At 43.2% G+C, this 22,808-nt stretch overlaps 1 protein-coding gene across 5 annotated transcripts in view; it reads left to right on the top strand.

Moving 5' to 3' along the window:
• MFSD11 (major facilitator superfamily domain containing 11) overlaps positions 1 to 19,964 on the top strand; it is a 39,006-nt gene extending 19,042 nt beyond the window's left edge. For 3 of the 5 annotated variants that reach the window (XM_020915615.2, XM_020915616.2, XM_020915620.2), the window contains 4 exons: positions 920 to 1,045; positions 3,623 to 3,797; positions 4,513 to 4,648; positions 5,183 to 8,056. In XM_020915615.2, coding sequence (XP_020771274.1) covers positions 920 to 1,045; positions 3,623 to 3,797; positions 4,513 to 4,648; positions 5,183 to 5,347 — 602 coding nt within the window. In that variant the 3' untranslated portion in view covers positions 5,348 to 8,056. Of the gene's footprint in view, positions 1 to 919; positions 1,046 to 3,622; positions 3,798 to 4,512; positions 4,649 to 5,182; positions 8,057 to 19,669 lie in introns of those variants that run through there. The other 2 variants (XM_020915617.2, XM_020915619.2) reach the window with 2 other exon arrangements.
• Positions 19,965 to 22,808: the final 2,844 nt, after the last annotated feature.

Below are 22,808 nucleotides of genomic sequence, written 5' to 3'. Positions count from 1 at the left end.
TTGCCTTTACAGTTGACCCTTGAACAGTGAAGGGATGGATTAGGTGTGCTGACCTCCCCTGTGATCAGAAATCTTAGTGTGGCTTTAGCGAGCCCTTTGTGTCTGTGCTTCCTGGTCTGCAGTCAGCCAGCTGTGGATCCTGTAGCACTACAGGGACCTGCACAGTTCAGACTCGGTTTGTTCCAGGTTCAACTCTGTGTGCCCCACAGGTGTAGGCAGAAACATCTTATTGTTAGGTCAAATAGAGTATTAAACATCTTCAAAATTCAGGTAAGGTTTTGTGACATTAAGGAATCAGGTCTTCTACTGATTCGCTCTAATTTTTTACCCAAATTTTTAAAATTTCTTTTCCTGGGAAAACATTTAATTAAAACTTTTTCCTTTAAGCAAAAGTAGATAGTAGGTATTAGTCTTGCAACCATATTTTCCTGTTCCCTTGGAAAGCTAGTAATAAGGATAATGAGCACTTTAGTTTCCCTGTTACAAGTTTATGTTAATTATGTCCTCTGTCCATCCCCTTTCTGTGCAGAGTGACTGTTTTAACATAACGCTGTCTTTGCTTATTTGAGTTGTACATTCTTCTCTGAAATATGCGACAATTGCCATCTTGTGGCTAATTCCTTTTCATCAGTTGTATCAAGTAAAATTACCCTCTGCTAGAGGAGTAACATTTCAGTCTGAGTGAATTTTGTTTTATACATGCGTAGCTCAAATACTACTGGAAATGAAAAAACCAGGAAAGGGAGACTGTGTTTTTTCAATACAAAATTCAGTGCTTTGTGATCCACAGTTGGTTTACTCTAAGGATGTAGAGACTTGAATACAGAGAGCTGATTATAGGACTTGAGTATCTGGATTTTGGTATCCATGGCAGATACTGAAGGACAACTGTAATTTAAATCTGATTCTTTTTCTAAAGGTCTGGAATTGACTTTCTTCTCTGGTGTATATGGAACCTGTATTGGTGCTATAAATAAATTTGGAACAGAAGAGAAAAGCCTCATTGGACTTTCTGGCATTTTCATCGGCATTGGAGAAATTTTAGGTTGGTTTAAAATTTTCTTTTGCATTAAATCAGTTTGTTACAGATATAATGGAAATTTTAAGTATATTTCACTTCTCTGTCCTTGGATTTCTATTTCTTTGCTTATTTTTATCCACGTGAGTATGTCTGGTTTTTCTTTTATTATCACTGTTCTAAAACTAAGTTATAAAACTTTTGCCAAGTAATTCAAGACAAAGCCATAAGTAAGAAAACATAAAGATTTTTGCTTTATGTTTCCCAAATTTTCCTCTTAAAATACTTAGAGAAGGTGTATTAGAATCCCTGAATTTCTTGTTCTCTGGATCTCTGACACCAGTTGTCTGTCCAGCAGTACAGTTCAGTTCTGACACTGACTCCTAGAGTTAGCATCAGACCACACAGGTTCAGGGGTACAATCCTGCAAGGCCAACCTCACTTCAGATGCCAGTCCAAGTCCCAAGTCCCCAGGCCACCTTCACTTCTGTTCAGCTTGGCTCTACATTCAAGGGTTCCTACAACACCCCTGGGAAATGCTATTCTTACTGTTAAAGTTTATTAATAAAGGATGCAGATGAACAGCCAGATGAAGAGATACTTGCAAAGCCCAGAAGGACCCTTGGTGTAGGAACTTCTGTCCACTTGGAGTCTAGGATGTGGTACCCTCCTGACACGTGATGCATTCATCAGGGGAAGGTCTCCCAAACCTGTTGTGTGGGGATTTTTATGCAGATCTCATCCTGGTGGGTTAAATCATGGCAGTGGACTCAATCTCTCGCCCCTCTCCCCTCCCCTGAGATGGGTAGTGGGACTGAACATTCCAGCTTTCTAATCAAGACTGGGTCCTTCTGGCAACCAGCCTCCATCTTGACTAGAGCCACCCCCACAGTCCCTCGGGGATCAGCATTAACTCAGGCGTGGCTGGAAGGGGTTAGTTAAGATCACTAGAGACACTGCTTTCACTGAGGAATTTCCTAGGGTTTCAGGAGCTCTGTACCAGAAAGCGGGGTGAAGAGGACAGGCTAAGGCCACACCTCTGTTTTGATTATACCACCAGTTACTCCTTCTGCAGCAGTGATCCGTGCAATTCTTGCAGTAGTGGATGCTGTGTAACGTGTGAGGAGCTTCCCAAAGACTTTCTGTGCATCCATTTTATGAACAAAACATGGAGATTATTTTCTTGGGGAAGAACACAGGCAATAAAAAATATCCAAAACTTAGAATGTCAAAGTGATAACCACTATGGAGAAAGGGGGGGTTGGTATATTTTTTTTGTTCCCTATAATTAATTTTATAACATTTTCATTGCCTTTCTCCAGGCAACTGCTAATCTACTTTCTCTATAGATTTGTCTATTGCAGATATCTCATGTGAATGGAATTATACAAGATGTATTTTTCTGTTGTTTCTGGCTTCTTTTACTTAATACAGTGTTTTCAGGGTTTTTTCATGGTGTAGCATGTATCACTGCTTCATTTCTTTTTTCTTTTTTACTTCATTCCTCTTTATTACCAGATGATATTTAGTCATATGGATCTACCACATTTTTATTCATCCATTCATTGTGTCATGGACATTTGGGTTGTTTTCACTTTTTGCCCATTATGAATAATGCTGCTGTGAACATTTCTGTATAGTTTTTGTGTGATCTTATGTTTTATGTAAACCTGGGACTGAAATCACTGGGTCAGGTGATAACTCTGTGTTTGACTGATTTGTCTCATGACAGGTCCTATTTTCCTGTTTCTTTGCATGCCTGGTAATGTGGATACTAGCCATTGTGAACTTTACCTTGTTGGGCGTGGGATGACTTTTACATTCCTGTTCATGTTCTTGAGCTTTGTTCTTGGATACAGTTCATTTACTTGGAAACAGTGTGACTTTTTGAGTCTTGCTTTTAAAGTGTATTGGATGGAACCAGAGTACTGCTCAGAGGAGGGCTAATTATCTCTCTCCCCCAAGGGAAGACCCTTTCATGAATACCCAGTGAATAATAAGATTTCTGGTCTGGCTGGTGGGACCAAGTACTCTTCCCAGCCCAGGGTAGGGCACTAATGCCACTAATCCTCTTGGAAAGTTCTTTCTGATCTCTGCTACTTACATCCTGTGCTGATCAGTTCTCCTTTCTGATGCCCCGTCTTGGAAACTCACACCTTGGTTTGAGCACTTCGGTCTCCCCAGACCCCGAGCTCTTGTCTTCTCAGCTCAGGGAGGCTGTGGGCTTCCTCCTGCCTTTCCTCCCTTCTCCCCGACTTCCCGGTCTGGCCCCCTCCTCCCCCTGTGCTGGCACCCACCGCCTCTCAGTCAGCTGGGGCAGGTGTAGGCCTCACCTCATTGGTTTCCTGTCTCTCTGTGTCATATTTTTGTTTTCTTTTTCTTTTTCTTTTTTTAGACTGGGGGTAAATTCAGTTCCTGTTACTCCATCTTACCTAGAAGTCTGTCCTGATTTTTATACTTTCCTTTGTTTCAACAGTTATATCTTATTTTGTATATTTATGCTTTCTTATTTTATTAAATTCACTATTGTCCATTTTTTCAAAACTAAATTTTTGATATATTAACTTGGCTTTGGATTTTTTTGTTTGTTCATTGATTTTATAGGTGGAAGCCTCTTTGGCCTGCTGAGCAAGAATAATCGTTTTGGTAGGAATCCAGTTGTGCTATTGGGCATCCTGGTACATTTTATAGCTTTTTATTTAATATTCCTCAACCTGCCTGGGGATGCCCCCATTGCTCCTGTTGAAGGCACTGACAGCAGCGCTTACATCAAACCCAGGTACGGTGACTGCCCTTTATCTAGTAATTTAAGGAAGGGCAGGAGGTAAAGGATGGTTTGGAATTTAGAATGCAGCAGTTAGTCCTTTTCTGTGAGTCTGTTATAAGGTCATCTGTCATGTGTTAATGGAGCCAGAATGAGTTTAAATAGAAATCCATAGAGAATCTGGAGTTATTTTTGTGATTGTTGGTTTTAACCTTTCTCCCCACTAAATCTTTTTCTTGATCTCTGAAGGGCCATGTAAGTGTCTGATTTGAGTTTTTTATCTCTGCCTTTTGAGCATTGAAATCTCTAGAAGTTCGGGCTTCAAATGGAGCGAGGAGTGAGGAGCGAGTGATGATCTGTCTGCTGGGTCAGCTGCCCAGTCCTTTCACAGTGTTTACGGGAGTTTTGCAGGTGTCATTTTACTGCACTCAGCTCTCAAATTCATTGTCGATGTAGGCATTTATGTCTGGATCCACAAGCCAAGGGCAGCCCTATTCCAGACAGTGTTTGCTTCCCTGATCTTTAATAGACTAGAGTTTGCTAGACTGTGAAGGTGACAGCATTTGAGCATAAGTTCTTACTTTGTAAATTCCAGTGTTTATTCATTCTTGTTTCATAAACTTGTTTAAATTGGAGAGTACAATGTTTTTGTGGGTGAGTTGCTGTTACGTTTTAAACAACTCTAACAAATATTATTATTAATGCTCACTCTCAATTTTATTTTAATCAGCAAAGAAATTGCCATCTTCTGCAGCTTCCTGTTGGGTCTTGGAGACAGCTGCTTCAATACCCAGCTGCTTAGTATTTTAGGTTTTCTCTATTCTGAAGACAGCGCCCCAGCTTTTGCCGTCTTTAAATTTGTGCAGGTAAATTCCTCTCTAGACTGTGTTAAAAGGTGGGTCTTTTTTAAGTGTTTTAACTTCATTTTCTTAATGTTTCTTAAATGAAAGTCCAGGAGATCCTTTAAAAGGATTTGTGATCAGAATGAGGAGGCAATAAGTAGTGTGGTCTTTTTTTGTCCCATCACTCGTTTGAGACATTTTATATTCCAGCCTCTATGGCTCAGACTTCTTTCCGTAGATACCAGAATTCAAGGTGTTTGCAGATAACAAGTGTGTTTCTCACTGTGCATGCACGTGATTTTATCACTCCAGTTTTGTTTTTTTTTTAACAAAATACTGTTTTAAATAACAGACTATGGCTTACTTGATTATTCCCAGCTCTCAGCGGGACTTGGTGGTGCATGTCTGTGAGCTACCAACTAAGGAGGTGCCCTCTAGATGCAGAAGGAGCAGGGAACAGTGACAAGAAGCCTTGGGTCAGAGCGGTGGGGTTCGTTGTGGAGTTGGCTGGGTCACCTGTGCACGTTTCATGATCTGTCTTGTCTTCCTTATTCTTAGTCCATTTGCGCAGCTGTGGCATTTTTCTACAGTAACTACCTTCTCCTTCATTGGCAACTCCTGGTCATGGTGATATTTGGGTTTTTTGGAACTGTCTCCTTCTTCACTGTGGAGTGGGACGCCGCTGCCATTGTAGCCCGGGGCTCTGACTACCGAAGTATCTGAGGAGGGCGCCAGCGAGAGGAGGCCGCCTCTTCAGATCCTCGGCTGAGCGGCGGGCCGGGCAGGGGAGGCCGCTCTCATCTTTGCCGTACCTTGGAGGCTGTTTAGGATGGAGACTCCGAGATCTAAGACTGCTAAATCTGCCAGAGTTGGTATTCAAGTTTACAGATATTGTTTAAAAACTAGTGAAGTAAGGGAAATTTGTTCTGTCAGTCATGTTGTTCGAAGATGTTGTGTTTCAGTTCATCTGTCTCATGTTCCTTATGATCATGTATAAATGTAAATGTTGTCTTCTGCCCCCTGTTCTGGTTGCAAGATCATGCTTTGATTGAAACTACCAGGCTGTGTGTTTCTGAAGACTCCTACAGAGTGTGGCCGTGTGTTTCTCTGTAGTAACGGAGCATGTGCCACCCCATGTGTGTCTGGGGATGACGTTTAAGTAACTCATGTAATGCTGATATGGAATCTTTGAAAAGATTTGCACATTTTTGATTATTTTTCTTATAGTTCATAGCAAGAGGGGTGCTAATCAAGTATTATGAAATGAGGTAAAAATTGTCTTAAGTTTTAAAAATAGGAATCTGACATTTGTAAATGAGCAAAAACACAGTTAAGAAAAAAATACACATTTACTGGTGGAGGCTTTTGCTAGTAATTTTTCTAGAGGATGCAGTGCATAAAAAACAAACCCAGAACATGTAGTGAATGAAGTCTAAGCTATGGTGGCAGGCTGTTGTCACTAAGAAACACCATTCCATATGCATGTCTAGGAATGGAATCTAGCTATTTGGGGAGATGTTTAGAGTGGAAATGTTAACTTTAATCCATAAGAGCTTTAAACAATTATTTTGAGATATAATTCAGAAATCATAAAATTCATCATTGTAAAGTATACAGCTTAGTGGCATTTCAGTACATTCACAAGGTTGTATAACTATCACTACTATCCTTTCCAAAACATTTTCATCACCCCAAAAAGAACCCCCTTGAACCTACTAGTAGTCATTCCCCATTCTCTTGCCTGGCACCGGTGGTCAGTAATCCATTTCCTGTCTCTGTGGATTTGCTGCTTCTGGACATTTCCTATAAATGGGAAAGCTCGCTTTTAAACTTGAAAATTAACTGTACAAATCAAGAGTTTTATGGCAAAGTAGATTTAATCAAGAAGACAAACAATATTTTGTTTTCCATTATTTTTTAAAAACCTGCTTAGCAATTTTATGGAGTGTGACTTTCAGATTTGATGGCAATTTCAGGGAATTGTGGTTAGCTGGAACCCTTAGAGAAATTGCATTTGTATAGAACACTAAACTCTTTTGCTTCAAGTTGTAAAATTTTGAATTTCTTTCTTGAAGTTGAGATAAACTCAGTTGACAGTTGATTTTATATAAGTTGTAAATGCTGTTTCAGAATTAATACAAATGAATTTATTATCTCTTTAAGCACATTATTGTTTACTCAGATTATTTGTTTTCTATCACCATATGATAGATTACCCCAAAACTTAGCCATTTCCCTGGTGGTTCAGATAGTAAAGAATCTGCCTGCAATGCAGGAGACCCGAGTTTGATCCCTGCGTCGGGTAGGTCCCCTGTAGAAGAGAACGGCTACCCACTCCAGTACTCTTACTTGGGAGAATTCCATGGACAGAGGAGCCTGGTAGGCTATATTCCATGGGGTCACAAAGTCAGACATGACTGAGCAACTAACAGTTTTTTTCACTAAGCACATTATTGTTTACCCAGGTCTATTTGTTTTCTATCTCCGTAGGACATATTACCCCAAAACTCAACCACTTAAAATAAGACCTATGTATTCTCTCATAGTTTCTGTGGGTCTAGAATCTCGGCATGGCTGAACCAGGTCCTCCAGCCAGCTCAGGGTCTGTCACAAGGCTGCAGTCAAGGTGTGACCTGGGGGAGGACCTGCTTCTCAGCTTAGTCTCATCCTTGGCAGGAGTTGGTTCCCCACAGGCTGTTGGACTAACAGTCTTAGTTTCTCACGGCTGTCCTCATCAAAAAAAGCAAGTGAGAAAAGCCAGAGGGAAGTGCCAGCAAGTCATAAGTCATTGTCTTTTATAATTTTAATCTTGAAAGTGACATCTCATCACTTTTGCTATATTCTCTTTACTAGGTGCAAGTTACTAGTTCCCGGCCACACCCAAGGAAGGGGGGTGGGGGTTACACCAGGGAGTGACTAGAACCAGGATCCCCAGGACCGTCTCACAAGGCTGCCTGTCTCACGTTCAGCTGGAAGCTGGGCCCTGCATTCCTGTGTTCCTCACTCCCAGGCTCAAGCTCCCTTTGCTTATGATAGGTCTGTAGAATTAGGCCGCAGAGGTTCAATGGGCTCTGTTACTACTACTGAGTACATTCACCCAGGGCAGCCACAGCCTCTCATCCGTGCTGGTAGGATTCCTGGTAACAGCTTTCACAAGGGAAAAGAAAGGGAATGAGGGGAGTCTGTCAGGAACACGACTTCTGTGCTGCCTCCCTCCTGATGTCACGTGGGATGTCCTTCACCTTAAGTTCTGTGCTCAAATTTTGTGTTTGGGTGGGTTTCGTTTTGTTTTTTACTCAGTCTTTATGTCTATAAGTAGTGTTGGCCTTGGTGGGCTTTTTATTTGACTGATAACAGCTCATGTTTGAATTTGTATCATTTGAATTTGAAATGTGGTATGAAATAAAGAATTTAATTTTTATGCTTGTCTTACGTACGCTGTCAAATAATTTATGCTCTGGGTAAGTAAGTCTTCACTTTGTCTAACATGGGGGTGTGTGTGTATAAGTATGAGTGTGCTGTTCTTTTACGGCAAATTTCTATATATTGAAATTTGGCTTAGTCCTGGAGCAATGTTTACTGAGTCACAACTGTATTACTCTGTGTGAAGGAGTCCCCCCACCCACCTCTTCTCTCCTATACCCGAAGACTGGAATACCTTAAAATCTCGGTTTTGGCTGTTTACACTGAGGCTTGCTTTCCTCTGGGAGTTCTTTAAGTTCTCAAAGTACAAAAAAAGTTGCCAATTAAACAAAAAAATAAAGTGAGGACATAAGAGGAACTGGAATCCTTGGTAGGAATGTAAAATGGTGCAGCCTTTATGGAAAACAGTAAAGTAGTTCATAAAAAATGTAAAACTAGAATCACTGTCTGATCCACCAATTTCATGTTTGGGTATGTACCCCAAAGAATTGAAAACAGACTTGAAGAGGTATTTGTGCAGTTATGTTTGTAGCAGCATTGTTCACAATGGCCAAAAGGTGGAAACAATGCATGTCCATCAGTAGATGAATGGATAAGCAGAGTGTGACCTATACATAAACAGTATGCTGCCTGCTGCTGTTACGGGGCTTCCTGGGTGACTCAGCAGTAAAAGACTGACAGAAGGAGAAGGGGGCGGCAGAGGATGAGATGGTTAGATAGCATCACCAACTCAATGCACATGAATTTGAGCAAACTCTGGGAGACATGATCCCCTGGAGGAGGGTTTGGCAACCAACACCAGGATTCTTGCCTGGGAAATCCCATGGACAGAGGAGCCTGGCGGGTTACAGTCCATAGGCTTGCAAAGAGCTGTACTTGACTGAAGCGACAGCACGCAGGCCCCGGGAGATGGTGGAGGGGAGCCAGGCGGGCCGCGGTCCATGGGGCTGCAAAGACTCGCACGTGACTTGGTGCCTGAACCGCTGCAACAGGAGCGGAGCTGGTGCACCGTTAGCACAAGGCCCTGACGGGGCCAGGGGTCCTGGGCCTTCCAGGCCCTCTGGCCTCGGGGTGGGCAAGTGAGCTGGGGGCCCAGGCAAGGCTGAGGGCTGGCACTCAGGAGCTCCAGGGCCCTCCCCACGGCCGCCTGCAGGCCAGGCCCAGGCAGCAGTGACCTCTTCCCCTCTCGCCGTCTCCTGATGGCAGCGGCTGTCTCCATGGGTCACAGTCCAAGGAGGCCTCAGCAACTGGAATATATGGACACAGCCGTTAAGGTAACAACTTCACAGAATTCCCTGCGGGGCCAGTGGTTAGGACTCAGTGCGTTCACTGTTGTGGCCCAGGTTCAATCTGTGGTTAGGGAACTGAGTTGCTGCAAGCCTCAAGGTGTGCAAAAAAAAAAAAAAACAACTAAAATTGTGTGGCCCTGCATGATATGTCTCAGGCAACTCCAGGACTACTCGTAAATTGGGAGATTTGCTAGCAGGAATCAGGGGTACTCTCAGGGTTTATTACAGTGACCTGGTAAGGATACATAGCCAGATCATCAGGGACAGACCCTGGGGGGAGTCTAGAAGAATCCAGGTGTAGGCTTTCTTATCCTGTCTCTCTCCCTTCCCTGAAGGTCACCCAGAGCTTCCTCTTGCCCCAGCATCGAAGATGTAGCAACACGTGCAATGTTTCTGTCCAGAAAAGCCTGCTAGAGATGCACCCAGGGATTTTACAGGAGCTGGTTGCAGGCAGCCTCTGCCTGGCGTTTGCCAGGATTCTAGACTTGCAGAGAGAAAGCAGGTGTTTATTTAGCATAAACCACATTGTTTGGGACTTCCCAGGTGGCCCAGTAGTAAAGACTCCGTCTGTGATGCAGGAGACTTAGGTTGGATCTCTGGGTCAGGAAGATTGCCTGGAGGAAGAAATGGCAACCCACTCTAGTATTCTTGCCTGGGGAATTCCATGGACAGAAGAACCTGGTGGTAGTCCATGGGGTCGCAGAGTCAGACACAACTGAGCGACTAACACTTTTCACATGTATAATTGAATCACTTTGCTGTACAACAGAAACTTACACAACATTGTAAATCAGCTATATTAAAAAATGTTTTTTGATTAAAAAAGTTAATTAGGGACTTCCTTGGCAGTCCAGTGGTTAAGAATCCATGCTCCCACTGCAGACAGCACATGTTCCGTCCCTGGTTGGGGAACTAAGACCCCTCAGGCTGCAAGGTACAGCCAAAAAAAAAATGTTAATGTCTAATTACATAATTAGCCAAGATGTCTCATTAACATAAATATTTAGACTTGTTTCATTGGCTTCTTTTTTTTTTCATTTATTTTTATTAGTTGGAGGCTAATTACTTTACAATATTGTAGTGGTTTTTGCCATACATTGACATGAATCAGCCATGGATTTACATGTGTTCCCTATCCTGATCCCCCCTCCCATCATTGGCTTCTTTTGGTTTGGTTTCCAGCAAGTAAAATATGGTTAAACAACTCCTTACAACTCAACTCATACTACTTAAGAAAAAATTTGTATTTTCTAAAAAATAAGGACACATAGTCCACGAAAATGGTCTGACTCTTGAAACTTTGTGTGATTCTTTTGGCTTGTTTCTTTATAAACTTTTTATTTTATTCAATTGTAAAAAGGTAGATTTCTCCCCCAACCCCACCACCATTGCTTTTGGAATCTTAATTCCCTGACCAGGGATTGAATCTGGGCCCCAGTAGTGAAAGCCCTGAGTCCTAGCCACTGCACCACCAGGGAATTCCTGATTTTATGTTATTTCCATTTTCAGTTTTTGTTCTTTTAAAGTAGACTTCATTTTTTAGAGCAATTTTGAATTCACAGCAACATGGAGAGGAAGGTACAGAGATTTTTCTTATCAACATGCCCCACCAAAGTGGTACATTTGTTGCAGTTAATGATCCTATGTTGACACCTTGTCATCACCCAGAGTCCTTAGCTTCAGGACCTCCCTGGTGGAACAGTGGCTAAGACTTCAGGCTCCCAATGCAGGGGGCCCAGATTCCATCCCTGGTCAGGGAACTAGATCTCACATGCACAACTAAGACCTGGCACAGTGAAATAAATAAATAAAATATATATTTTTTAAAGTCCTTAGTTTACATTAGGATTCACTCCAGTGTTGTACATTCTATGAGTTTAGACAAATGTATAATGACTAGTATCCACCATTATAGTATCATACTGAGTTCTTCCTATTCTTCTCTCCCACCCTGGTAACCAGCCCCCAGAAACCATTGACTTTTTTTTTTTTTTTTACTGTGACCATAGGTTTGCCTTTACTAAAATGTCATATAGTTGGAATCATCCAGTATGTAACATTTTTCAGATTGGCATCTTACATTTAGTAATATGTATTGTTTCCAACATGTCTTTTCATGGCTTGACAGCTCATTTCTTCTTAGCACTGAATACTATTCCATTGTCTGGATTGTTAAAAAGCAAGACATCAGGCCCAAATGGAGTGGCTTATGACAAGTTCCACGTCCCCAAACAGAGACTTAATGTCAGTTTCAGCTCTCCCAGAAATGGAATCTTCAGTGAGTCAATCAGTAATTGCCTGACCAACACTAGTTAGGTAATCTGCCTGATATTGACCCCTGCCACCCGCTAAAGAAAAATAACCTCTCAATAACCGATTGCTTTTTGGCCTGGTATAACTTCCTTGTTCCTACTTCCTCTGTCTTTCTCTATTTTTTTTTTTTTTTTTTTTGGCTGCGTTGTGCAGCTTGTGGGATCTTAGTTCCCTGACCAGGGATTGAATCCGTGCCCTGTTCAGTGTAAATGTGGCATTCTAACCACTGGACCACCAGGGAATGCCTAAGTCCTTCATTTTGTAAAGCTTCTCAGACCACCTTTCTTTCTGCTAGATTGGATGCTGCCTGTTTCAAACCAGTGTTTGCTCAAACACTTAAAAATATTTATATGCCTTGGTTTACCTTTTAACAGGATGTACACAGTTTATTCACTTAGCAGTTGAAGGCCATCTTGGTTGCTTTCAGGTTTTGACAAGAATAAAGCTACTTGAACCATCTGTGTGCAGAGTTTTGTGTGACATAAGTTTCAACTGTCTTGGACAAGTGCCAAAAGAGCACAACTGCAGCATTGTATTATGGTAAAGAAGATGTCTAGTTTCGCAACAAACTACCAAACCATCTTCCAAAGCAGTCATACTGTTTGCCTTCATACCAGCAATGAATGAGAGGCTCCTCTTGCTCGGAATCCTCACCAGCATTTGCTGCTGTCAGTGTTCCAGATTCTGGTCATTTTCATAGGTGTGCAGTGAGATCTCATTGTTTTCAGTTGGGTCAACAAAAATGGCTTCCTTTGGGGCTCATGTAGTAAAGAATCTATCTGCAGTGCAGGAGACCCCAGGTCAGGAAGATCCCCTGGAGAAGGAAACGGCAACCCACTGTAGTTTTCTCGTCTGGAGAGTTCCGTGGACAGAGGAACCTGGTGGGCTACAGTTCATGGGGTCGCAAAGAGTCAGACACAACTAAGCGACTAACACTTTCACTTCTTCACTTTCAGCAAAAATCAGTCCATCTAAGAAAGAATATGGAAATTTTTATTCAAGCCAAATTTGAGGATTTTATAAAACCTGAGAGAGCATCTCAGAAAGCTCTGAGAATAGTTCTGCCCACTAGAAGTCAAGGCACAGGTATATGAGTTTGTTTGTTTTTTTTCTGAGACAGAGGGCTGTAGTTTAAATGATGTATTAATGACAGCTTACACAATCCTGATCTGAGTGTCATCAGATCATGATGGCTTCCTGTGGTATTTTATAAGATAAAGAAGGAATGTTGTCTTCTAAGGAATTGCCTTGTTGATGCTAGGAGAGTGCTGCTTTTTTGAATTGAGCAAGTATTCCTGCTGCTGGGGGAGGTTTGGTTGATGCAGATGCACAAGGCTCAGGAGTGGGGGGAGAGAAAGTTCAAGGGCAGAGGAAATTTTTCATGTTTAACTTTTTCTGGTTCTGCCATAAAATATGAATTTTATTTCACAGTTGCTTCTCCTTTATGACATAAAATGTGGAACATCTTTTTAGGAGCTTGTTTGCTACTTGTATCTCCACTGGTGAGATGTCTGCTAAATTCCTGTTCTTTTTATATTTTGGATAATATTCCTTTATCAGATGTTCAGCGGCACGGTATATGGGATCTCAGTTGCCTGGCCAGGGATCAAACCTGTGGCCCCCTGTGTAGGAAGTGCACAGTTCTCACCGCTGGAGTGCCAGGGAGGTCCCTATCAGGTGTACCTTTATATTTTCTCCCAACTCACGGCTTATCGTCTCACTCTCTTGAGTGTGATTTCTTTTTGTTGGTCCATAATACACTAAATTTTAATTACTACGAAGCACATTTTTGTTGATCTGGTAAGTCAAGAAACTATATTTCACAGTGGCTTTCAAACTGAGATTGTTTTCAATTTTGTGCACAAATGGTCTGAGAATGCCATCAGCTCTTCCCTGGTGCATTGGGTTGTGACTGGTTGGTTTTCTGAACTGCTATTAAATCTGGAAGGTTTGATGTTTTTTTATCATGAATAGTTTTGCCCTAACTCTGTGTGAACTGAGATGGATAATTTTAAGGAAAAACTGCTTGCTGCTTTATAGACGTCAGATCCACAAGAGGCTCATTTAGGCATTTCTTTCTAACTTCAATTCATTGGTCCTCCTTTCTTGTTTTCTTCCCTAAAATGTTGTCAAATATTCCCAATTCTTCAGTCTTCTTTGTTTATATTCTAAGTCTGTTTGACTTTAAAAAAAATGATTTCATTCTATTTCACGTTTTAAAAAGGATCTTTTGGGATGATTGTCACATGAACTGAAAAGCAAAGTCTTTGGATGAGTCATCCGGCAGACACTGGGAGGGAAGAAGCAGATTCGTTTTTTCTCTACGTATTTTGTGTGGTTACCACTATTTGAACAAAAGAGGAGCTAGAAAATGTTTTCAGCTCACGTGCTGGGGAAGGAGACTGTTGGTTAGATGGTGCTTTCAGAGGGAGCCGTCCCAGGGGTCTGGGCTTGATCTTGGCAAGACAAAAGCTGTAAATGCAGGTACAAAGTTCATTACTAGAGACATAGCACAGTAACATGTGGGAGAGCACACAGAAAAAGAGTTTGTTTAGTTAAGATAGAAGCAAGGTAGAGATTGGACACCCAGAGAGAAAGGGTGTGGGCGTCCCCTTTAGGGAGGAGGAGCACAGAAAAGTGCCAGGCAAGTCATTTTAGAGGGCGGTTCTTCCAGGTCTCTGTTTACCTTTAGCCAATTATCTGGTTTATTTTTCCACACCTGACCTACCTTGGGCTCCTTCCCTGGGTGCGCACACAACTATCAGCCAAGATGGTACCCTAAGTGAAGGCTGCTGGGAGGAGCAAGACATTATGGCCCAGCGTTATCCCCTGACTTTTGACCCACAAGGAGCCTTTCTGCACATGTGTAGTGTCTCCCTTCTTCCAAAAAGGGGGGAAGTGGAGATCCCTTAATTTTTTACTCAAACAGGGTTTTGCCCCTTCTTTGTCCTTACCATGACTATTGTCACAAAAGGTGTGTAGGGTCTGGCTACTCACCGCTCGGAAGTCAATAAATTCAGGCCAGGTTGGTGGAAAGGAAAGCTTGCTTTATTTCAGATACCGGCAACTGCAGGGGGCAGGGGCGTAGGGGGCAGGGGTGGGGGCTGTAGGTGGACATCTGTCCAAAGGCCAACTCCTCACTGGCTACCAGTGGGGCAAGAGCTTTTACAGACAGAAGGAGGGGCTACGTGTAGAAACAGCACTGTCAGCTCTGACAGTCACCTTCAAATTGGTCATCGGTGCTCTGACCAGCGTCATCTTGACTGTTTTAGGTACAGTGAAGCTTCAGTTGCAGGGTCAGTTTGTTTTCCGCTACTTTGAGGCCAGTTCTTGGAATTGTGGCAGCTTATAATAATAAATGTCACGGCTATAGCCTGGTCATCATGTAGTTAACTTCTTCTACCTGCTGATGGTTTCACTATAAGATAGATCACAGCATACGGTTCAGAACACTACCTGTGACCCTTGAGAAGGAACTAAATCGCCTGGACGATGCTTACTGACTATGTATTATTATTTGGTTTCCTTTGCCTGTTTTCTTTTGTTTCTGCATCTCTCAGTTCTCTGATTAAACTTACTCTTGGACTGAAGTTGTGCACAGACAAAAGGCAGGCAAAGGACCTTGGGGGTGGGGGTGGGGGCAGCAAAGACGATTCGGCTGTGGCCGTGCTATGTTTTACTGTTACCTTAATTAGTGCCATGATTATTACCTTAAGGTGTTTACAAGAGACAAAGACTGGCTATTTACCCTGTTTCTGTTGTTTTCTCCATTTCGGAGGGCAAAGGGAGGTTGATTGTAAATGCCTTAACAGAGGACTATCTATCTCTTGTCTCAGGAAATGCAAACAGTTGTTAACTATCCAGCCTGAAGCCCACTTCTTTGTGCCCCAAGAAAGAGAAACAGGAGGCCAGTTGTGTCTAACCTGGAGCCCATCTCTCTCCTGCCTCAGGCTGGGTCTCCTCCTGCAAGAGCACCTGTAGCTACGCCTCGGGTGCCTGCTTCTGCGGGGAAATGATTTGTTTTGTGTCTGAAACTTACTTAAGACGGCAGATCATCCCCGTGGCAGCAGCAAACTTCTGTCGCAGGAAAACCAGGTTTATCTCTTGGCTGTTGACCAAAAGACACAAGCAAACCAAACAGTAGGAGAAGGGAGGATTTATTGTTTGCAACAAGTAAGGAGAACACCAGGGATATTTCCTGAAGCTGTTTTTCTCTGAACAGCAAAATCTGGGAACCTTTCAGCTAAGAGTGCCAGATACTCCTGAAGGGGCTGGAGAATTCAGCCTAGAATTGGGGCAAAGGTCAACAGAGTCCAAGCTTTAGCTGACTGAAGTCACACGGGTCAGAAAAAGGTCAACATTATCATTGCTTAGGTTCCTATCAGTCTGGGATCTCATCATATAGTTACGTTCCTCTGCCTGACTGGGGGCCTTAGGTCTTGCAGGATTCAAAGACACGTTTCAGATGGTGATGTATTTGAGGAGGAACTGGGACTATGTTTTATGCTGAGCTATTGTTTCCTGATTGCTTTTCCTTTATCCGTGCATTTCCTCACTTACCTAATTAGTAATTTCTTGAATGTGCTCTTTGGAATTCGAGGAGGCCCAGGAGACTAAAGCCTTTTTCTACAAACAAGAAAGGCCTTTGTACCCAGAAGGCCTCACCGGGTCCTGCTCCATTTCCCTTTCACTTAGTGACTGGGGGAAAAAAAAGTGCACAACCTAAATTTCTTTTTCTTACAACCTAAAAATTGAGAATCATACTTTATTTGGTGGACAAACCTAAACAGAGTATTAAAAGGCAGCAATATCCAAAGATTTTAGGAACTCTGTGCCAGGAATCCAGGGCAAAGACCAGATAGATGTATTTTTTTATTATACCACAGTAATGCATCATATTAATAGGATAAAGAACAAAGCTACATGATCACTCACATCGCAGAAAGAGCCCCTGACAAAATCCAACAGCATTCATAATTAAAAACAAACCAAAAATAAACATCTCTCATTAAGGTAAGAATAGAGAACTTTTTCAGTGTAAATGGAGCATTTATGGACTAGCCCATAGCTAATATGCTTGGTGTGAAAAAGTGAAAGTTCTTTTCCTCAGATCAGGAGAAAAAGAAAGGCAAAAATGTAGGACTTCCCTGGTGACATGGTGGATAAGAATCCGCCTGCCAATGAAGGGGACACGGTCGGATCCCTGATCCAAGAAGATCCCACATGCCTTGGAGCAACTAAGCCCGTGTACCACCACAATGGAGCCTGCGGGCGGCAACGAGAGAGGCCGCCACAATGAGAAGCCCGCAAACTGCAAAGAGGCGCCCCCACTCGCCACAACCAGAGAAAGCCCGAGACAAGCAATGAAGACCCAGAGACGTCATAAATAAACAAATAAACAAAAAAGCAAAAAGTACACTTCTGCCACTTCTGCAGTAAGGCCAAAAAAAGAAAAAAGTCATCTAGAGTGATAAAAAACAAAACTGTCAATCAGCGCTGAATTACTTTTGAATGTAAATAATCTTGAATGCAAACACACAGACACAAACCTACTAGAACTAATGCGTTAAGCAGAGCTGCAAGACACAAGCTCAACATTCAGAAATCAATTGTTTTCTATATACTAGTACTGAGCAACCTGCAAATAAAATTAATGCAATTCTAGTCACAATAAGAATAAAATATGCAGTAATAAATTTAAGCCCCAGATGCAATTTTTGTTTTCTGGAAACTACAAAGCGTTGCCGAGAGAAATTAAGGCTGTAAGTAATTGGAGCGAAGTTCTACGGTCATGGATTGGAAGACTTAATATTTTTCAGATGGCAGTTCTCACCTCATTGATGATAAATTCAATGCAACCTCTACTGAAATCCCAGCTGGATTTGTGCATGTGTGTGTAAATTGACAAGTTGACTTTAAAGTTTATAGAGGAATGCAAAGGACCTGGAATTGGCAAAACAGTTTTTTGGAAAAGAAAAGGCTGGGACTTCCCCTGGTGGTCCACTCAGAAAAACTGCAGTTAGGGTTCAGGCCAGCTCAGTCAAGTTTAGGTGTGGGCTGCATCCTCTCCCTCAAATTCTGTGTGGGTCAGGGGCTGGAGCCATTTCTGTTGCCTGGGCTTTTTGTTTTGGCCATGCCTAGTTGGTCAGTCGCTCAGTCATGTCCGACTCTGCGACCCCATGGACTGCAGCATGCCAGGCTTCCCCGTCCTTCACCATCTCCCGGGGTTTGCTCAAACTCATGTCCATTGAGTTGGTGATGCCATCCAACCATCTCATCCTCTGTCATCCCCTTCTCCTCCTGCCCTCAATCCCTCCCAGCATCAGGGTCTTTTCCAATGAGTTGGCTCTTTTTCATCAGGTGGCCAAAGTATTGGAACTTCAGCATCAGTCCTTCCAATGAATATTCAGGGTTGATTTCCTTTAGAACTGACTGGTTTGATCTCTTTGCAGTCCAAGCAACTCTCAAGAGTCTTCTCCAGCACCACAGTTCAAAAGCATCAGCTCTTCGGTGGGATCTTAGTTCCCTGACCAGGGATTGAACCGTGTCCCTTGCATTGGGAGCATGGAGTCTTAACCACAGGACCGCCAAGGAATTTCCATTTCTAGGCATTTGAGTGAAAATTATTATCCTCCTGCAGCCTTACCTCTAGAATAAGAATTCACATTTATATGACCTAATTTTGCAGAGCTCTTTCAAGGACTTCTTTTTTAAAATGTATTTACTTGCTTGAAAAAATTTAAATTAATGTGTACTTGATTCACAGCATCGTGTTAGTTTCTGCTGTATGGCTAAGTGTTTCCATTATACACGTGTACGTTCTTTTTCATAATCTCCATTTTTTTTATCACAGTATATTGAATGCAGTTCCCTGTGACATACAGTAGGACCTTATTGTTCATTCATCCTGTATATAATATTTTGCATCTGCTAATCCCAAACTCCCAGTCCTTCTCTCCTCTACCCTCTTCTCTCTTGGCCACCACAAATCTCTTCTCTATATCTCTGAATCTGTTTCTATTTTGTAGATAAGCTCTGTGTATCATTTTCTTAAATTTCACATGTAAGTGATATCAGTATGGTATTTGTCGCTCTGTCTGACTTACTTCTCTTAGAACGATAATTTCTAAGTCCATCAAACACTTCTTCATGGAGAGTCCCAAGAACTCAGTACAGAAGTTAGGAGAGAGCGGTCAGCATCTGATATTGTGACTCGGAACTGAATTCAGAGAGATGGAGACTTGCCCAGGAGGGCAGCGAAGTGGCACAGCCAGCTCATAAAAGGCTTCTTACAACTGTACTTGGCCCCATGGCCTCTCAACAGAGCCTTTGCCCAGGTGCTCACTAAATTCTAGTTGGATTAACTAGAATTCTACAAGTTGAATTAAGAGCATATCTGGCACATCCCTGGTGGTCCAGTGGTTAAGGACTCTGCGCTTTCACTGCTGAAGGCCTAGGTTCAATCCCTCATTGGGAAACTAAGATCTCACAAGCTGCAAAGGCATAGAGCATCTTATTTAGTTATTTGGTTGTGGTGGGTCTTAGTTGCAACAGGTGAACTCTTAATTGCGGCATGTGGGATCTAGTTCCCTGACCAGGGATTGAACCTGGGCTCCCTGCTTTGGAAACTTGGAGTCTTAGCCACTGGACCACCCAGGAAGTCCCACATAAGGTATCTTTTTTTCTTTGATCCAGTCTAAGGGAATTTAGTTACTGAGTGCATCGGAGTGGCTTGTTGAATCGCTGCTTTATCAAGACGTGGGGAGTATGTCCCATTGTGTGGCCGGGGTTTATTGAAGTTCCAATAATGTTTGGGATATTTATTACCAGGTGAGAAGAGTAGGTTAGGAAGATTTCAGAAGCCTCTAGGAGGGAGTAAATTGTTTAAATATCCCAAGCGCCTCTGAAATTAAAGCACAGGGCTGAGATGCTCAAGCGGGTAAAGTGGGCCGGCGGGTCTCAGCACTTGCTGACTCCATCTCGTTTGTCTTTCTCTCCAATATCCTGCTCCTCCGTGCAGATTTCTCACCACTTGTCTCTCCGTGTTATTGGAAATGGCAAAGCATCCACAGAAAAGCCGATTTAAACCCAGTCGAGCCTGCAAGCATTAACACTTATGCTTGAAAATGGGGAAAATGACAGAGCCTGTTGCCGAAAGGTCTCACTGCACGCCTTACCGGTGTCACCAGGGGGGACGAGATGAAAAACGGCCTCGAGGGGACTGCAGAGTGAATTTCATTCCATGCAAAGAAAAATGAGATTTAAAATATTTCGAGGCAATAAAGTACTTTCAAGTGCCTGCACTGGGCAAATAAGCCAGACTCACAGGTATTGGGAAAAAATCCGAGGAAGGAGCAGGGTCTGTGCCACGCTGGGGCCTTCAGTGCCTGGCCACGTGTGAGCTGGGGGGGTGGAAGGGGTGGTCACAGAGACTCACTGCGTCTTCCAGTTGTGGGGGGGCCTCAGAGTCGCCGGGAGCCTCAGCCCCCTGTGTCCCTGTCACCATGGTTTTCAGTCTCCTGGGTGATCTGAAAGCATGTCTTTTTAAATTATTTTTTTTTTTTTCCGATGTGGACCATCTTAACAGTCTTTATTGAATTTGTTGCAATATTGCTTCTATTTTATGGTTTGGTTTTTTTGGCCGTGAGGCTTGGGGGATCTTAACTCCCCGACTAGGGGTCAAACCCACACCCCTTGCACTGGAAGGCGAAGTCTTAACCACTGGACCACCGGGGAAGTCCCCAATAGACTTAATTTTTAAGAGCAGTCTTAGTTGATTGCAAAATTGCATGGAAAGTACAGAGATTTCCCATACGCCTCTGCCTCTACAGATGCACAACCTTCCCCACTATCAGCATCCCTAATAGAGTGAGACATTTATGAATGAACCTTATCCTCCAGGTCCACAGTTTACACCAGGGTCCACTCTTGGTGGTTCTATGAGTCTGGACAAATGTACAGTGGCATGCATCCACCACTATACTATCATATAGAGCAGTTTTGCTGAAGTTTACTTTTTAATGCAGATTGCAGACCATGGGGAACACTTTGCATGTCAGGATCAGCTTGGTGCAATTTCCATGAAGCTTCACCCAGCATCTATAACTTTAGTCAGTTATCTAATCTTTAAAAAATATTTATTTGACTGTACTGGGTCTTAGTTGTGACATGTGGAATCTAGTTCCCTGACCAGGGATCAAACCCCGGGCTCGCTGCATTGTGAGCATGGAGTCTTAGCCACTGGATCATCAGAGAAGTCCCTGGTCAGTTGTCTAGTAAATGTACCTTGTTAGTTCTAAGGGGGAGCAGGTGAGAGACTTGCAGTAGGTCTTGTAAAATCCTCCCAGCTGTATGACAAATGTTTAAGTCATACTCACTTACTGAGATACATTCAGCAAATACCAAGTACCCACTATGGTGTATGTGCTTGTGCCTAGTCGCTCGCTTCAGTCGTGTCCGACTGTTTTTGACCCCATGGACCGTAGCCCACCAGACTCCTCTGTCCACGGGATTCTCCAGGCAAGAACATTGGAGTGGGTTGCCATGCCCTCCTCCAGGGGATCTTCCCGACCCAGGAATCAAACCTGCATCTCCTGTGTCTCCTGCATTGCAGGTAGATTCTTTATCCATTGAGCCACCAGGGAAGCCCCCCCCGCCCGCCGCCACCCGCCCTGCCCCCCCACGACGGTGTATTAAGGAGCAAAAGTCACAGTTCCTAAAGTTCTCAGTCTACACAGCATCATTAAGAGATCATGGCACGTGTTAACTACAGACAAGGAGTAAGCCAAGATTTTCCCAGATAATACAACAGAACTTTCTTATGAGAGGATGTAGTTGGCTTGCACATCCTAGCAGGCCCTAGCAGACCCTGGCAGGCCCTACAATAAACCAGTCCGAACAGAATTCCACATACCAGACCATGGGGCAAATGTCCTCTTCCAAACTTCCTTCTGTCCTTCTGGGGTTGGTGCTTGCTTCTACAGGTAGGAGAGTAAGAATGCCAAAAGGGAAACCCAGGTTCTGGTCCCTGTTAGGGATCTTTAGGCTGGCCACTGGCACTCTCAGACAGGGTTTTCTCATCTGATAAGGAGGGTTTGGACACAAGAGCCTCTGGGATTTCTATTTGCCAGGACAGATTCTTTAAAGAAAAAACCCACAAATTTTATTTATTTATTTGGCTGCTCCAGGTCTTGGTTGTGGCATGTGGCATCTAGTTCTGACCAGGGGTTGAACCTGGCTCCCCTCCATTGGGAGTGCAGAGTCTTAGCCACTGGACCACCAGGGAAGTCCCTAGCCAGTAAAGATTCTGCTTGTCATGAAAATGGGGGCCCTGTAAGTTCAGGTCCACCTCCGTTTGTTTTCATGGCCTTGGTCAGCCAAATATCCCTAGTCCTTAGCCAGAGCTTCAGATGAATTCCAAATGCTTGGTCAGAAGTTTCAGCCATGGCCCTGTGGCCTTCTAGTCCTTACTGCTTGCTAAATTCACAAGTTCCAGGTGGAATGCCTCTCTTTCCAGATGGGGGTGTATAGGAATTACTGTGCTGGTTTCAGAGTCTTGAAGGAAAGAAACCTCGAAGAGATCGGGCTCCTGTCCTCTCGTGCCCTGCAGAGGGCGTCCCGTTCTTGCAAATGCATCCTGGTGGTAGTTGCCTCTTTTCTGTGTGGCTGAAGACCGGACCTGGGATATGAGAGAAGTCGAACTGGCATGGTAACTTCCAAGCCATATAAACCTGGACTCGGCCCCTTGAACGAAGCTCCTGCCGCACTGACTGTCCTCCCGTGCACTTCTCCTCTGAGTTGCTGCGGAGACATCCATCCTTGTCCTGTGGGCTATGGTTTGCATTCTGTGATGTTCCTATTTAAGTCCCTGCATTCGCAAATGGTCCCTCTCTTTCATCTCCTCTCTCAAAAGCACTGAGAACTCGATTCGTGGAAAATAGAAAACCTTTCCAGTTATTACTCTTTTGAAAGCGGTTTTGCCTAAAAACATAACACACAAACTCTAGGAGGAGAGATTCATTTGGCTCTGTTGCCCTTGACCTAAGAAGAAAAGGCTCAGGAAGATGGCGAAGTAGCAGTTAAAACCAATACATAAATTCATTTTAAACCAAGCTTTAGAATTCCTAGGAAGTATAGTAGAATAGGAATGTATATAGCCT

The sequence above is a fragment of the Odocoileus virginianus genome, chromosome 17, assembly GCF_023699985.2.
Source record: "Odocoileus virginianus isolate 20LAN1187 ecotype Illinois chromosome 17, Ovbor_1.2, whole genome shotgun sequence".
NCBI lineage: Eukaryota > Metazoa > Chordata > Mammalia > Artiodactyla > Cervidae > Odocoileus > Odocoileus virginianus.
The sequence above is the reverse complement of the archived record's forward strand: the minus strand, read 5'-3'. Positions and strand labels throughout refer to the sequence as shown.